This window comes from Notothenia rossii (genome assembly GCF_949606895.1).
Source record: "Notothenia rossii genome assembly, chromosome: 6".
NCBI lineage: Eukaryota > Metazoa > Chordata > Actinopteri > Perciformes > Nototheniidae > Notothenia > Notothenia rossii.
Genome location: NC_136909.1, coordinates 64,894,673 through 64,912,926, shown reverse-complemented (window position 1 = coordinate 64,912,926; position 18,254 = coordinate 64,894,673). Strand labels below are relative to the sequence as shown.

Below are 18,254 nucleotides of genomic sequence, written 5' to 3'. Positions count from 1 at the left end.
TTTTACAAAAACGTAATAAATTCACATGGAAAAATGTAATACTAGCAGTATTAGTAAAATGAAACCTAGAAAAAAAAAAAAAAGCTATCTTGCTATCTTGGCCATGTCTGTGGTGAAACCATAGAGTGAAACCCTGTTATTACTAATGAAACTCACTTCATAATCCAACTACATTGAACAAAAATATAAACGCAACACTTTTGTTTTTGCCCCCATTTTTCCTGAGATGAACTCAAAGATCTTAAATATTTTCTACATACACAAAATAACCATTTCTCTCAAATATTGTTCACAAATCTGAAAAAATCTGTGATAGTGAGCACTTCTCCTTTGCCGAGATAATCCATCTCACCTCACAGGTGTGGCATATCAAGATGCTGATTAGACAGCATGATTATTGCACAGGTGTGCCTTAGGCTGGCCACAATAAAAGGCCACTCTGAAACGTGCATTTTTGCTTTATTGGGGGGGTCTGGGGGGTTTAAAAACCAGTCAGTATCTGGTGTGAGGGTTAGGGTTAGGGTTAGGATTAGTGGTAGGGTTAGGGTAATGTTGTGAATCGAGTGGCCCATGGTGGTGGTGGGGTTATGGTATGGGCATGTATGTATGTATGTTATGGACGACGAACACAGGCAACTCGATTCACAACATTACCCTAACCCTAACACCAGATACTGACTGGTTTTCGGACCCCCCCAGACCCCCCCAATAAAGCAAAACTGCACGTTTCAGAGTGGCGTTTTATTGTGGCCAGCCTAAGGCACACCTGTGCAATAATTATGCCGTCTAATCAGCATCTTGATATGCCACACCTGTGAGGTGGGATGGATTATCTCGGCAAAGGAGAAGTGCTCACTATCACAGAATTGTTCAGATTTGTGAACAATATTTGAGAGAAATGGTTATTTTGTGTATATATAGAAAATGTTTTAGATCTTTGAGTTCATCTCATGAAAAATGGGAGCAAAAACAAAAGTGTTGCGTTTATATTTTTGTTCAGTGTAGCTACTAATGATATATTAAGCCATTACACAAGGAGCCCAACATGATTTTCTTAAATATTTATTTTCAAAATAATTATATCAAGTATTTACAAAATTACTTTCTGGACCAACCAAAATCTGAAAATGTGCAAATGTAGCCCCCTTCTCATTCTGAATAACCCAATCACATTTGCTTCACAGATAAGACTATGTGGAGAACTCTACTACATGTAGGGGCAAACAACAAATAACATTATTATGGCATCAAATAAAAGACCTTGGCTTTGTCCTTACAGCGTCAGTATACAGATGATGAATCAGTGCACCACATTAACTTAAACATTGAACTAATTCATGTTAATGAACAATTTCAACATATTAAATACAAAATCCGACATTATCATTAGTACAGTTGTGTATCCTAATTAGCGAATACACAGAACCTTTTTTCTTGTACAAGCTCTGAATGAAGATATGTAAGGATTACCTCATTCCAGACACACTTGTTCTAAACAGTACAACAGGAAACCATTTAGTTTATCATCAGGTCCAGATTGTGTTTCATCTCATTTGAATAATTATAGATTTGTAGTACAACTTGAGCAATTCTTAATTAGGACTATGCTGTTTCCCCTAAGATCTCCTGTCAGCTCATTGTTAGTCAGGCTTCAGACTGAAACACAAATACTGAATGAGCCAACCCATAATAATCACACATAACCTTGCATAAAGAGAACTGCATACATGCACACACATCACAGGTCCGTCTTCTCAGGGATGTTTAGCACTATCGAGGGCATACTGGAGTTGGATGTTCCCACACTAAAGGGAGTGGGGGTTTCTCTGTACACTAAATCTAGCAGGGCCTCTTGAGAAACAGGGGCGGAGGCTGAGCCGAGACCCGGTGGAAAGCCTGGGGCATGACTTGGCTGTTGGTGAGAAGAAAGCGATGTTACTGAAGCCTGTGTGGTGCCTTGCTGGACCTGAGCAAGCCTCTCCATCTCTGCATGCTTCAAGCCTCTCCTCTTCCCCAGGACCTTGACGTAGTTGGCTGGGACGAGTCCTGTGGTCTGGCCATCCAAGCTGGCCAGCAGCCAGCCACGCACCTTGGGCTGTTGCTCTAAACACAGGGTAGAATACAAGGTCACAATCTGAGCTCATCAACATCAAACACACACACTAAGCATTTTCTTTTTAGAAATCTTGAATTTTTACACAAAATGCCTTTCATGATCACTTCCTCCAAGGAGGTTTTATATTTTGCCTCGGTTTGTTGGTCTCAGCAGAATTACAGAAAAACTACTAGCAGAAACCTTGGTTTAGCATAGCCTAAGGAAGAACATGTTGGAGATCTTAATCAAGGGGGATGGAAGCACAAAATCATTTTCACTTTTGCTAACATTGCAAGGCAGGCCGTGCTGCATTCATGTGGTGTCAAAGAAATCTGACAAATGGGTACCAGAATGGGAAAATTCACATGAATGCCACCTTAAGTTAGAACAACTTGGAAACAAATACTCATATGTTGTCTAAATGCTCTGAGCAATTCAATACAACACATGTTCTTTGTAGCATCCATATTGTTCCCACATTGCGACATAAGATAAGATGGACTATTTTTAATCCTTCGTGGGGAAATTGTTTCTCTGCATTTGACCCATCCTAGTGTTAGGAGCAGTGTGCTGCCATTTTGAACGGCGCCCGGGGTGCACTGTAGTGTAGTGGTGCCTTGCTCAGGGACACCTCGGTAGCACTTGGTCTTGCCGGGACTTGAACTGGTGACCTTCCAGTTGCCAAGCCAACTCCCTATCGACTTCGCCACCACCGCCCTCATAAAGACATACAAAAACCAGCAACTCACCATTAGAGGAGCAAGTGCCATTTTAATTGAATATTTGTTTGATACTCTTCACTCAAAATACACACTTTTAAAGGCTTTTTGATTGGATATGTCAATTTCAGTTATTTCTATATTCTAGTTTAATGCTAACATAACTTTCACTGCAAATTACTAGAAGTTTATTTTGTTAAAATACAAACAAAGTCAAGGAACTTCCAATTCTGTCTTTAAACACTTTTCAAGGATTTATTACATTGACTGTAATGGTCTAGTTTACCATTCTGTAGGAGAGGAACGTGAGGACAGAATACATTCTCATGTTATTATTAGCGAGCTCTCACCTTTAGGGGCGAGGTTGAGCATGTCTCCGGCCCGCACAGAGATCTCCTCCTCAGACGCAGCAGAGAAGTCATACTCTGCTCTGGCCACCACATGGTCATCCTCCCCATTCGCCCAGTTAGTGGCTAAACAAAGAAACACAAAAGAATTGTTACTTATTATTGTATTAAGAGTAAAAGACAGGCTACGTACACCAATATCAGCTTTTCTAGTACAGAATTAATTGATGTTTTTTAAAGATATCAAAACATCTTCAACTCTAAGTCTTTGATATTTTCTTGCTACTTTCAAAAACTCAAACAATAACAGAGACGAGTACCTGCCGCAACACTTGCTCTGTCTGTGTGTTTGAGGGAGGGAGAGGGTAAGCTATTACATGTAATGTTTCTGTAAGGATGAGTACGCTTTTTTTCCTCTAGCAGAAAAGTGCTGGTCGGGCGGTGTGGTGTGCAGATCAGATATCAGAGATTTCTAAGTAGAAGCACATAGAGCAGCCGCACAAAAAGGTCAGAGCATTTGAAAAACTACCATGGCACTATGTAGATAAAAAGGAAAATACTAATAATAATTTCGACATCATGTAGCTTCAAAGTTTAAAACTGTACGATAGAACCATTTCATTTGCCTGTAGTCTGCCATATACAGCTGGAGGCTTATTGTTTTGGGGGATTTGGGGGGAATTTATTTTAGTATTAAGTGGTCCTTGGTCTGAAAAAGTTAGAAATAGATAAAGTGTTTCTTAACTGTTGGGCAATGAGACACAGAAATGTTTTCATTCCAAATAATTGGTAAAGCCAGCAGTAACGGTGAACTCAACTGTGCTAGCAGCTGCTTGCTAAGTGTTGGACATTTCTTTACAAACTGAGAGCTGCTGATCTAAAGTGTAAAATAAATTAAGGACAGCTCCTGAGTTAAAGAAAGTATGTGCATACACATTTAAAAGTTCACCATCTCATGTGTAAAATGTGGAATATGAGCCTCACCGCTTTCCTCAGAGCCAGGGTCAGAGCTCAGCAGTTTCCAGATAAGGTAGGGTCCACCCAAAACTACAACAAAGAACAGAAGGATAGGCCAGGACTTCACAGGCTGGCCCTCAATCCCCGCTCCATCCCCTCTGGACACACTTGTAGCAAGGGCATCACTTGAACTGTCTGCCCACAAGTCGTCCACCTCAGCATCTGATCTCCGGCCCAGCAGCCTCTGTAACCGTCGGTAGAAGTAGCGCAAGGTGCGTACCAGAGCGAAGGCTGACAGAACTCTGGTGAGGTGTGAGCGCAGCCGTGTGAGGTGGTTGGCTACGTCCAGCACAGCTCGGAAACTGCTGTACACGGCTGAAAAGGTGGCGTCCAGCATCATGCTGACAGAGCCAAAGGCCTGGACGATGCTCTCGATGGACTGGAAGGCTCCGCGACTGCTTTCCTCCGCCTGCTGCACGAACCGGCTGGGGGCAACCTCTTCCGTGTGAGGGGGGCGGCCGTACCCTCCTCCCATGCCGTAGCCACCACCACCACCATAGCTGTATGGGCTGTAGCCTCCATACATGGAGCCCCCATAGGGGCTGTAAGACGAGGAGTTAAAAGAGCTGTAGGACGGTCGGTAAGACTGCTGGGCGGAGCGAGGGGGCACCGGGGGAACCATTCTGGTCAGGACGGGACGGCCTACAGGAGCGGGGCCTGGAGCCAAGCCAAAGTTTGCAGATCTGTGTAATGAGACAAGACAAACGGTTAAAAACATTGTCAATTATTTTATTTTTTTTATCAACATCGTCCACAGGACTAGGGTGAGAACTTTTAGGATTTAAGTCAAATGACAGTGTTGTTGTTGTTATTTGTATCAAACTGAGCTTATATGTTATGTTTGGCAGTATATTGCCCTTTAAAGTAATACATGGTTTTGTTGTTGATATTTTTGTTAATCAAGCCCAAGAGTCCATATTATGTATTATTTTGGTTGGATGATTTTTTAACATTTGGTTCCCCTTTTATATGTATTTTCCCATTCCAATTGCAACGTAATTCTAAGTATGTGCATTAATATGATTTATATAATGCTATACATTATTTATGTATTTTATTTAAAAAACATTACAGATACTACTAATGCTTAGACCTATTACGTTTATTAAAATAAATAGCAGCAAACTTTCACGTGTGTGATTGATTTGTAAAGACAGTATTTTTTAGATACAAGTAGTTATGTCAAAGTTATAAAGTATGAAATGAAAATATTCAAGTAAATTACAAGTAGCTCAAATATACTTGAGTAAACGTAGGTTACTCATTCATTGCACCACTGAAAACTACCCAAAGTTATAAGGGGCAATTCGAAATTATTAAAAGGTTTTAGTTTACATGCTGCGATGCATTTAATGTACAGCGTTTCGATCCACACTTTATGTAACTTCAGATAGCAGACACGCAACATGGCGTCATTAGGCCTAGCTTGTTTGTTAGCTATTAGTAGCACAGGATAGCTTACTTTATTTAAACGGCTATCGTCGGTAAAAAATATTTTTGACAAATACTAATTAGATCATTGTTCAGTGTTTTAAACCACCATGTCAAAGTCTCAACTGTTTGGAAGATTGTGCAACAACTTTAGTGTAAACTAGCTGGTTTAAGCTAGCTAACAACAACTGCGAATCAGCTGTAGTTAGTAAACAAAAACCGTGTTAAACTAAGGCTATAGCGTTTACCTGTAATTCATAGGTGCACCCATTGCCCCTGGGATCATCCTTTCCCATGGCTTCTGAGGAGGCTGTGGATCCATGGCAGAATAACTTCCACAAAGTGTAAAAAATATAATGCGAACTCTGTCCCCCTGAAAGACTGTCCCGCTGCCTTCAGGTTCCTCCGTAATTTCCTGCTTCGGATCGGATATCGTAACTCATGTGTTTATAGACGTATTCAATAGCCCTAAAGGTACTGGTCAGTGGTCAGTGTATGCTTTGGTGATTGGATTTTCTTTTCACAAAAGTATATTCAAAAACAAAAAACGACTGGATATTTAATTTTCGTTTTAAAATGGAAAAACCAAAATTGAAATACAAGGCGTTTTTCTTTATCATGGTCCAAAAGGGATTTACTCAACTTAAAACACGGGATGATTTTCATTTTCTACTTTTCAAAACAAAAAATAAATCACTAGAAAACAGAAACAAAAAAACTACCGTATTGTTAATATTCTGCTACCGGAAGTTACCTTACAAAATAAGAGTGCAGAAAAGGTCAGAATCCGTGTATCTACGGTCCATTTGTTTTTCTTTATTAAACAAGTAAACGGAAGAGCCAGCGCCGTCTATTATAGGGCTCTGCATATACCATAGGCCTATACCCTACCTTTAACAATCCTGTACGTTTTTCAAACTCGATTAGTTCACCCTCGATGGTTAAACAATGAAATGCACTTTTCATCTTTGTCCAGCAGAGGGCACTGTGATACCTCACAAAACTGTCTGTAGTATACCATAAATATAACATATATATATATATATATATATATATATATACCGTCTATGAGTTATACATACACATATTGCGGATAAAAGGGTATGTTCTCTGTTGAACAAAGAAGACGGATTTCATTAGTATTTTACATATTGATATTTCGTCACATTGACAGTAGTCAATCTCAAGTGGTTGGCTAAAACAGAAACCGAAGTTTGGATTTCATTATCTACCCAACTGCCCAACATTCAGGAAGCCGGGATTTAAAACGTTAGCTGAATAAACAGACTACTATTAGGAAGTAAACATTACACACACACTATGCTCCTATATATAATTCCTCTTCATGATATGATGCTTCTGTTGAAACGTGGCTGAGTTCTGCTTGTTATACTCTAAATAATAACATTACTATAGAGACATGCTTACAAGGATGCATGTTTACAAAATAACTGTAAAATAAGTGATCAATTCAAAAATATTAATAAAATGCATTTAATTGGAAATTCAATACAACTTTACTGTTAAGCAGTGGCGGCGCAAGAGATTTTCTTTCGGGGATGCTGTGGGGTAGCTTGACGTTTCATAGAGGGTGCTCAAACATTTAGGGTTTCCCATTAATGTCCCGTGCGCTACAGTTGCATTTTCTACTGCAACACTCCCCACACGCACATGCATACCCGCGACTGTTACAATGAAGGCTCGATAATCAGCTCACATATAGGAGTAAGCAGGGGTAAAGTGCAATTTTTTTTTTACAAGTGGGGGGTGGACCTACCATCCTCTAGGGGTGTCCGAGGGGCATGCTCCCTCGGGGAAGTTTTTTTTTTTTAAATATTGAATTTAAATGCATCAATCTGGTACACTTTGAGAGCAAAATCAAGAGATCTATTGATACATCTCTCAACAGTCAACACCCATATGAAACAGAACTGTAAACAGATGTTCTATTTCTTTATGGATATTTTACAAATCACTCCCCTTTTAAACTTTATTCTTGTTTTACTGTCATATAGTATTTCATGCCTGTTTTTCATTTATGCTCTTATTGTTTAATATCTATAATGATCATATAAACGTGTGCCTCAGAAATACTTATTTGCATTAATCGTGACCAAACCGTTTTGAGACCCACTGAGATAACTTAGAATAAAGTTAACTATCTAAACACTCAGTGTCCTTTAGTTCACCTGAACTGAGGTTATCTGAGACTCTCAGTCTGACAGGAGAGAGTTCTCCCTCCACCTTGTTGTTGAAAAAGCTCCTTATATCCGTTAGCGTAGCTAGCACCAGATGCTAACCACAACGATCTCCGGTACCAGCGCGTGCTCTCTCTCTCTCTCGCCTGCTCGCGCACGCACACAAAACGGCTCGTGCCACACACACAGAGCAGAGCTTGAATGAAACACAGAGACCCAGAAGTAGGCTACTTGTACTTGTAGCATATTATTTTCGAATCAATCCTTTTTCAAATTATGAATTTCACACATAAAAAAGAAAAATACATACATTTTTTGGGGGTGTTTAGGGGGTGCTATGGCTATCCTGGGGGTTGCACCCCCTAGCACCCCCTTGGCTCCGCGACTGCTGTTAAGCTGTTACTTATAAATTAAATAGGCTTTATTTAACTTCAAAATACAACTACTATTACTATTATTCATTAATCACATGTATATACTTTTGAAGGTAGGGTATAGGTAAGAATGGAGAAACCAGCTCGAGTGCGCTAGAATTTGAAAGTACGTAGCCGAAAAAAACCTGCCCCTTCCTTCAGACTTCCTTACAGAGCCCCTCCTCCAACACACAAAAACGCGCACATGACCAATGAGGGCACGAGATAAGTTTGTGCACATATGGAAGGCTGACAGGCAGGTAGGCCATCCAGTTATTTTAGCTGGGCCGGCTAAAATGATTGGTCGTGCTTTTTAAAGTGCTACGGCTTCCACAGATGAAATTTTTCGATGTATTTATTGTCAAAGCATTTAATATATTCATTGCTATCGGGACGTTAAGAGCATTCCATGGAATATAACAAAAAGTGTTTCTGAAGTGAATTATCTACCCCACCTTTAATATCATATTGAAGTAGGCCTATATATATATATATATATATATATATATATATATATATATATATATATATATATATATATATATATATATATGGGGATTAGACTGTCTTACTGTGGACATTTCAGTTGACCAGGAGCTTATTTAGCGCCTTGTAGTTCCAAAAGCATTTAGTTTAAAATTAAAGAATTTATTCTAACAGGTTGTTTATATTCATTATGATATGTTTTGCATTCATAAAGAAAACGTGGGGGTGTGTAGCCTAAAAAGGGGGGAGCTTTAAGGGATGAGGTGGGGACTTTTTTGCAGAGGCGGAAAGTAACTAAATACATTTACTCAAGTACTGTACTTGAGTACAATTTTGAGGTACTTGTACTTTACTTGAGTATTTCCATTTTATACTACTTTATACTTTTACTCCTCTAAAATCCAGAGGTAAATCGTGTACTTTTACTCCACTACATTTCTTTAATACCTTAAGTTACTTTGCAGAATTGGATTGACACTGTGAAATATAATCAAGTGTTAAATCAGACTTTAGTTCCACCTGGAGTAAATTTACAAGCTACCCTGCAGTATACAAAGTCATTCAAACTAGCTGCACCTTTACCAGCTTTGAGAACACTTTCATGATCAATCATTATAAAACATATCATATATATTATTCTGAAATGGACCAATCTGCACAGTGACTACTTTTACTGTCGCTACTTTCACTATATTTTGATGCTAATACTTTATTACTTTTACCTGAGTAACATTTTGAATACAAGATCTGAGTACTTCTCCCACCTCTGCTTCTTTGCTAGTTTAAGCAACTTTTGGAGCTAGTGTTGCTATAGCTCCTTGTTTTAAAAACAATTCTAATATGTAACATTGTATTTAACTTTCAATTACTTTTGACACCCACCCTTTACATTAGTTTGTCACATGGGACACTAATAACTATTTTCTATATATTTCTCCTTTTATTGGTGACATAGCAGCTCTGAGATTTTACCTATATGACGTGTCAAGTTGGTTTTGGATGGATTCCCCTTGTAGCTTTCAGCATCAAATCAAGTGTTGAGTGTTGCATTAACCCTGTAGTATGGTTAGGGTGGAGGGGGTTGACTCCACTGCTCTGAGTGTAAAGAATGCTGCTATGAGCGAAGCAGTGGGTGCAGAGGTGTGTGCTGTGGCTTGAGGAGGGAGTCCTGTGATGTCAAGATAGTGTGTGTGTGTGTGGGGAGAGCTGTTGCAGAGCTATTTCATTAGATTCACTGGGGGTAGGATGACGGAAGATGCCTGTGTGATGCCACAATGTAGGTGTGTGTGAGTGGGGCTGTCGTTTGTGGCATGACGGTGTCAGGATCCCAGGCGAAAGGTGGGGATCTGAAGCCTGTGATGTCGAAGTGGGTGGGAAGGCGCTCCAGCTGATGAGGGTCCTGGTATTTTTTTGGTTTGTGCTGAGCATCTGTGACCTTTAGTACTGTGTAGGATAACAAGGTCAAAGAATATTAAAGATCATTACATGAAGCAAATCGATACAAATGAGCTTGAGAAATACATTACATGGTCGAAATCATGAGAACACTCCTCCTCGATTGTTGGATGCAAATAGTCTCCACTGCTTTGGTTTGAAGCTTTCCAACAGTTTTTGGAACCATTCAATGTCACAGAGGTTGTGCTCCCATCATGAATATTAAAAAGTATATATGGTAGCCATCAGTTTGCAAAGATAAGGTTAGGCATGGACCTCAAATGGTTAACGTTAGGATATGTTTCCCGTTAGGACTCTCACAAGAGTTTTCAACAGCCCCAGACAAAGAGGACTTCAAATATGTGTAGATACTTTTGGACAAATAGTTTAAGAAAGATGTCTTCAAAGTCTTTCAGGACAATGACCCCTTAGCTAAAAGATAGACAGAGCAGGGACCCCCTACTAAATGTGTAACAAATTGGGTTTCATTGAACTAAGTCTTTATCAATGAGGGTCGCCTATATTGACACATTTTTAATTGCTAATAATACTAAGCTATTAAAATAATAATTTGTAGCTGTAAATGACGGAGATTGGTTCTCCCCACAAATCTGCATTTGAAGGCTCATGGTTCATGTATATATTGATATTGATTTAGGATAAGTTAAAGAGCAAATTGAAAATTACAATTAAAAAAAGTGAATGTAGGATTTGATATGTTTTAAGAGACATAAGGGCAGGAATTCAGAGGGAAAGGAGCAATTTTGAGCTCTTCCCTTAAAAGCGGCTTTTTTTTAAGGTCATACGTCAAACGCGTCATATTGCATCACAAAGGGTAAACATCTCCGCTCTCTGACCGCGGGCATAGTTAGTAGTTGCGTTGAGTAGAGCGGTTGTGTTTTAGTGAGCTGGTATTTTTCGGTAGTTTTACATTGTATTTCACCATTTGTAATCATGGTGCAGTATTGTGTTTGTGCAGGTTGCACAAATAACAGCCTGTCAGGACATCGAGTCCACAGTTTCCCTAACGGGAAAAGGACCGGAGCTAGCGTTCGTTCCTGGGTACGTTGTGCATCCACCTCCCTGCAGCACATACTCTCCACATCTTTATCAGGAAACCGTATTACTTCTCTCTTCCCCCCCCCCCCTTCGCTGCTCTCTCTCTCTCCCCTCCGTTACACGGCACCGTAAGACGTAGTGTGGAGTTGCATTAGGTAACGCTGTGGTGGCTGTACTGCTCCAGCCGTCTCCTTTGTGTTTGTTTGTTTCCCCCTGTCTGTGTTTTTTGTGTGTGCGTGGTGGCTGTCACTCCTGGCTCCCGGCTTAACCTCCACTCACTCAATCAATCAATCAATCAATCAATGTTTATTTATATAGCCCAATATCACAAATGTTACATTTGTCTCAGTGGACTTCACAGTTTGTACAGAATATCAGTATGACAATACGACACCCTCTGTCCTTAGACCCTCACATCGTACAAGGAAAAACTTCCAGAGAAAACCCAGTTTAAAGGGGAAAATGGGAGAAACCTCAGGGAGAGCAACAGAGGAGGGATCCCTCTCCCAGGACGGACAGACGTGCAATAGATGCCGTGTGTAAATTGAAAAGATAATACATTTGCAACATAGGTAGTCCAAATGTTTGGAAATGCATGTGTGTATAATAGGAAGATGAATCCATGAGTATATCCATCCAGGACTTATGATCCAGGACCACAGCCACGACTCAAGATCCAGGACTCGCAATCCATGACACAGGACCGCAAGATCATCCATGACTCCGGATCCCGGCGTATATAGACACCAAAAAGAAAGAAATTTGGGGAAGCTGGGTTAATCGGAACATGAGAGTACACAGGTATAGACAGAGAGAAGGAAGAAGTAAGATGTCCCTCGACAAACTAAGCCTATATCAGCAAAACTAGGGGCTGAATCTAATCAGCCCTAACTATAAGCTTTATCAAAAAGGAAGGTCTTAAGCGCACTCTTAAAAACGGATAGGGTGTCTGCCGTCCGAACACAAACTGGAAGCTGATTCCACAAAAGTGGAGCTTGATAAGAAAAGGCTCTGGCTCCCATTGTACTTTTAGAGACTCTAGGAACAAGCAACAACCCTGCATTCTTGGAACGCAATGCCCTAGTAGGACAATAGGGTATAATGAGTTCTTTAAGGTAAGATGGCGCCTGCCCATTAAGGGCTTTGTAGGCGAGAAGAAGAATTTTAAATTCTATCCTGTGTTCTATAGGAAGCCAGTGTAAGGCAGCCAGAACAGGAGTAATGTGGTCCCTTTTCCTAACTCTGGTTAGTACACGAGCTGCAGCATTTTGAATCAGCTGAAGCGACTTGACTGACTTCTTGGTACACCCTGATAATAAGGAGTTACAATAATCCAGCCTTGAAGTAACAAATGCATGGACTAGTTTCTCTGCATCGTTTTGGGGCAAGATATGCCTGATTTTTGCAATGTTACGTAGATGGAAGTAGGCGGTCCTTGAAATTGATTTTATGTGGGCATTAAAGGATAAATCCTGATCAAATATAACACCAAGATTCCTTACAGTCTCACTGGAGGCCAAATTAATGCCATCCATAGTTAATATATCTTTAGATAATTTGTTTCGTAGATTCTTCGGGCCAAGTACAATAACTTCAGTTTTGGTCGTGTTTAACATCAAAAAATGTAAGGTCATCCACGTTTTTAAGTCCTTGAGGCAGTCTTGAATTTTATTTAGATGATTAATTTCATCAGGCTTGATTGATAAATATAGTTGAGTATCATCCGCATAACAATGAAAGTTTACAGAATGATTCCTTATAATATTGCCTAACGGAAGCATATATAGGGTGAACAAAATAGGTCCAAGCACTGAGCCCTGTGGCACTCCATGGCTAACTTTGGTTTGCATGGAAGATTCATCGTTGACACGTACAAACTGAGAGCGTTCAGATAGATAGGACCTAAACCAGCGTTCAGATAGATAGGACCTAAACCAACCTAAACTCACCTGCTGCAATCAGCTGTGCACCCTCCCCGACTACACACCTGCTTTCCATCAAGCCATTTACAACGGCATATCAACGGAGGCTCCAAAACCTTTCTCCGCCAGATCGTCAAGTATAAGCCGTATCTCGCGTCTCTCCTCCGGTACACAGCACCGTAGTGTGGGGTTGCATTAGGTAACGCGAGATACGGCTGATACTTGCGCATTAGTTTCTGTTATGGATCAGAATCAACAGTCCTGCCAGTAACGTTTGTATATTATCAATGCTACTTTAGTTATAGCCTGATATATTATAGCTAACTTCACAATGTTGTTATGTGACGTTAGCTAACATTCTGTAGCTAACGCCGGTCACTCACCAAGATAGCTGCCCAGTTCTCCACGGGTTCTCCTCACACCACAGCTCAATTTCTCTCCGATGGCCGTTATTTCTTCTAATCCTTGGCTGCTCCTGGTCTCTTGGACGCCTAGCAGGCTCATAATTATAAGGTTGTGGTCCGTCATATGCATTCAAATATTCATGTTCAACTTCTTCTGTGTCTTCTGTTTCTAAACTAGCATGGGGATGCATGTTTATTAATACGTTACACCGGCCGCTCTCCCCCTTGTTTCCCCCATGTTACGTCACATGCGGGAGGTCACGTGCCGAGGCTTTTTTATGCGGAAGTGAACATTTCTTACAAAAACGACGCCAGATGTCACTGTAGTGTATATTTCTGTATATGTTTTTGAAAATCTAGTGTATTCATCATTTTCCTACACATTTATTCACAGGTGTCTTTAACCTGGAAGTTGCTCTCTAAGTCTAAGTTATTTTGTATGTATACAATATATTAATATAAATGGCAAATATATAGATAATCATGATTAGTTTTGACTTTTTGAATGTAGATTTCTAACTCAAATTATGAATTCTGGACCATTGCACTTTATATTTGATATTTGTTTGCTATAACAAAAACCACAATGAAGATGGCACAATATCTGCCCCAAGAAATACCACATTTGCATTTTTTACATCTTTCTAAAGGAATAAAGTTCACGTGCCAATCTGCATAAAGTTAATTACCTTTTTTAGGAACACAAAAGGTCTTTTTCTGAATCAGATCATAGAATGATGCCCTAACTATGTCATAAAAGCATATAGTCATCTTTTCCACCTATAAGATCACTGAGTTGAAACCTCTCTATGAAATATGGAGAGCAGTTATTACTTTCATTCTTTGAGAGCAATTTCCCTGATCCTACAATTTGCAAACTTCCTGCAGCACATTTTAATTATAGGTATAGTACCTTATGTGTAGCTAGAAAGGCTCCTCGTGCAAGACCTAACTCATGTTTCGGAGCCGGGAAAATCCCACAAAGCTTTCACTGTGAATGTTTGACCAGAGCAGTGTGTACCTGTGTGTTCCTGGGTGTTCAGCAGGTTGGTGTCATTGTTTTAGAGATCATATACCAAATGTGAACAACTCAAGTGTGAGTAACCAAAGCTCACTCCTTGCTAATGTAAACTAATGTGGGCAGAAAGAAGCGGAAAGACCACTGCTTTCATTTACTCTGCACCGATATGCTGAGCTATACAAAGCTAACACTGTATGCTACATATTTAGTCACAAGTGAGTTGTTTTTTTACTTATGGTGTACACCATATTTATAACTTTAACACTAGTGTTAAAACTTGTCTAGCTTGGTGCCTTTCATGTTACCTGAACAGAATTTGATGTTATACGGAATACAAATAATGTTTTAAAAATTGTACACATTGTACAAGTAGCCTTTAAACTGTAGATACTTTATAGTTCCTGTAAGTACTGCTTTCTTCTGCATTTTTACGTTCACATCTCAGGTGAAATTACTCGATAGCAGTATTTTGATAGTGTCAGTCACTGCATTTCCCTTTTTTATGAGCAGCTGCACGTCTACATACTCCAACGTAGCCAACACATGCATGGTAAATACACAAAACGTAGTTCTGTATGTTCCACCAATAGTTTCTCTTGACAGTTCCACTTTTTTATGAGCCTCCATCTTCCTGTCTGTTACAGAGACCAAAACACACACACGGAGAGAAAGGAGGAACCACTGTTTGTTAAAAGCACCCACAACACTTTGAGGCCAATCCAGCGTGCTGCCCAGCAAAACTACGCCATAACCAGTCAGGAACAGTGGAACTTCAGAGCGAGTAAAAGAATGCTGCGTTCAATTAAGTCATAGGTCAGGTTGGACCTGTTAGTTCAATCTGTGCCAAGGAAAATAAATGGAAAATGGATTAAGAGCATAAAGGACATTTTAGGGATCCTTAAACGATTTTATCGCGTCACTTTTGTGTTTACCATCTATTGTGTTTTAAACTATTTAAGAATATACAGGGTATGTTTTAGGCTGCCACATACAAATGTCAGACTGCCCTTTGATAGATAGATAGAGAGAATACTGAAAGAATACTGGTGCACTGGCCAAGTTTCAACACGAGGTCATCAGATGGTTTTAACTTAAGAGTTAATACTAAAAAATCCATCCATTCTATGCCTTAAAGAGCAACTTCCAGGTTAAAGACACCTGTGAATAAATGTGTAGGAAAATGATGAATACACTAGATTTTCAAAAAAATATACAGAAATATACACTACATTGACATCTGACGTCGTTTTTTGTACGAAATGTTCACTTCCGCATAAAAAAGCCTCGGCACGTGACCTCCCGCGTGTGACGTAACACGGGGGACACAAGGGGGAGAGCGGCCGGTGTAACGTATTAATAAACATGGATCCCAATGCTAGTTTCGACACAGAAGACAGAGAAGAAGTTGAACATGAATATTCAAATGTATATATATGACGGACCACAACCTTATAATTATGAGCCTGCTAGGCGTCCAAGAGACCAGGAGCAGCCAAGGATTAGAAGAAATAACGGCCATCGGAGAGAAATTGAGCTGTGGTGTGAGGAGAACCAGTGGAGAACTGGGCAGTGATCTTGGTGAGTGACCGGCGTCAGCTACAGAATGTTAGCTAACGTCACATCACAACATTGTGAAGTATTAGCTATCATATATCAGGCTATAACTAACGTAGCATTGATAATATAGTAACGTTACTGGCAGGACTGTTGATACTGATCCATAACAGAAACGAATGCGCAAGTATCAGCCGTATCTCGCGTTACCTAATGCAACTCCACACTACGGTGCTGTGTACCGGAGGGGAGACGCGAGATACGGCTGATACTTGACGATCTGGCGGAGAAAGGTTGTGGAGCCTCCGTTGATATGCCGTTGTAAATGGCTTGATGGAAAGCAGGTGTGTAGTCGGGGAGGGTGCACAGCTGATTGGAGCAGGTCAGTGGAGGTTGAGCCGGGAGCCAGGAGTGACAGCCACCACGCACACAAAAATAACACAGACAGGGGGAAACAAACAAACACAAAGGAGACGGCTGGAGCAGTACAGCCACCACAGCGTTACCTAATGCAACTCCACACTACGTCTTACGGTGCCGTGTACCGGAGGGCAGAGAGACAGAGCAGCGAAGGGGGGGGGGGGGGGGAGAGAGAAGTAATACGGTTTCCTGATAAAGCTGTGGAGAGTATGCTGCAGGGAGGTGGATGCACAACGCACCCAGGAACGAACGCTAGCTCCGGTCCTTTTTACTGTGGACTTGATGTCCTGACAGGCTGGTATTTGTGCAACCTGCACAAACAATACTGCACCATGATTACAAATGGTGAAATACAATGTAAAAATACAGAAAAATACCAGCTCACTAAAACACAACCGCTCAACTCAACGCAACTACTAACTATACCCGCGGTCAGAGAGCGGAGATGTTTACCCTTTGTGATGCAATATGACGCGTTTGACGTATGACCTTAAAAAAAAAGCTGTTTTTAAGAGAAGAGCTCAAAATTGCTCCTTTCCCTCTGAATTCCTGCCCTTATGTCTCGTAAAACATATCAAATCCTACATTCACTTTTTTTAAATTGTAATTTTCAAGCAAGTTTAAGCATAAATGTAGAAAAAAAAAAAACCTGCAAGATGCTCTTTAATGTTTGTATAAGCGTCAGATCTAAACACCACTTCTATTTTCATTTGTGGTTATCCAAACCAAAAAATCAAGCTGCAAATGAACATAAGTAAGTGAATAAATATTATCAAAATTAAACTTTTGCATTAAGATTACTCTGTGCAAATTCCTCTGAGTGTTGCTTCCAATGAAAAGCGTGCCCTGTGGTAACCCCCGTCTGATTTTGTGAGATAAAGGCGCGCTAACTCAGGTGTAGTGTGAGCGGATGCCGGTGTCGTCAGCAACCATTTGCAGTGAGAAAGAGTCTCTGCGGGCTTCACAGGAAGGGGGAGATAGGGGAGGAGACAGAGGAGGAGGGGCTTTACTGGAAATAGGTGGCTAAACAGGTCTAGCTTGCCTTTTCCAGGACATGGTAAGGAAATATTGAAAGAGACACACTGCACCCAGCATCTATGTGTGCACAGGACGACGCAACATACAGTACATGCATGTGCAACAACACAATCCTGCTTTGTGTGCATTGTGAGATCTTTCTGTTCACTCAAATACTAATGCAGATTTTTGCAGAAGTGAAATATCCTGACTGTCAAATAATGACTTCTTCAATGTCTATGTTAGGACATTTGATCCTCTGAATATTAAACAACACTAGATTTGATGGTGCAATACTTTGCAATATGTTCTTAATTCACACCTTAACAAGCAGTTAGATTGCTTGCAAATATATATTTGTTATTAACATCCATCTCTCTTTCTTAAAAAACCCCATTTAAAGGTCCGCTTCTTAATGTTTTCAAGTGAACAGTTTGGTGAATTGACTCATGTATACATCAAGGTACTTTGAGTGGTTTTCAATAATGTAAAAGGTGTTGCTACCAATAAAATACACAGAATTATAATGATCTATTTTCAGCTCATTGTGTTTTTTATGACCTGCAACTTTACTATTTTGGTTAAGTGTCCTATTTCTAAACAAATATAATTAACCCACTGTGCGTTCCTGCCCTTGAAACAGTTGAAAGACAAAGTAAGCAACAAGCTGGTCAACATAATGGAGCATTTAGCTAATAGCATCCAGCACTCGAAAAG

The 18,254-nt window shown here is 40.2% G+C and overlaps 1 protein-coding gene across 1 annotated transcript; it reads right to left on the bottom strand.

Moving 5' to 3' along the window:
• Positions 1-1,046: 1,046 nt before the first annotated feature.
• pex13 (peroxisomal biogenesis factor 13) lies at positions 1,047-6,077 on the bottom strand. The gene is made up of 4 exons (XM_079687916.1): positions 5,858-6,077; positions 4,146-4,861; positions 3,165-3,287; positions 1,047-2,103 (listed from the first exon to the last, which is right to left on the bottom strand). Exons 1-4 carry the CDS (start codon positions 5,929-5,931, stop codon positions 1,739-1,741), a joined length of 1,278 nt encoding a protein of 425 aa, XP_079544042.1. The 5' UTR covers positions 5,932-6,077; the 3' UTR covers positions 1,047-1,738.
• Positions 6,078-18,254: the final 12,177 nt, after the last annotated feature.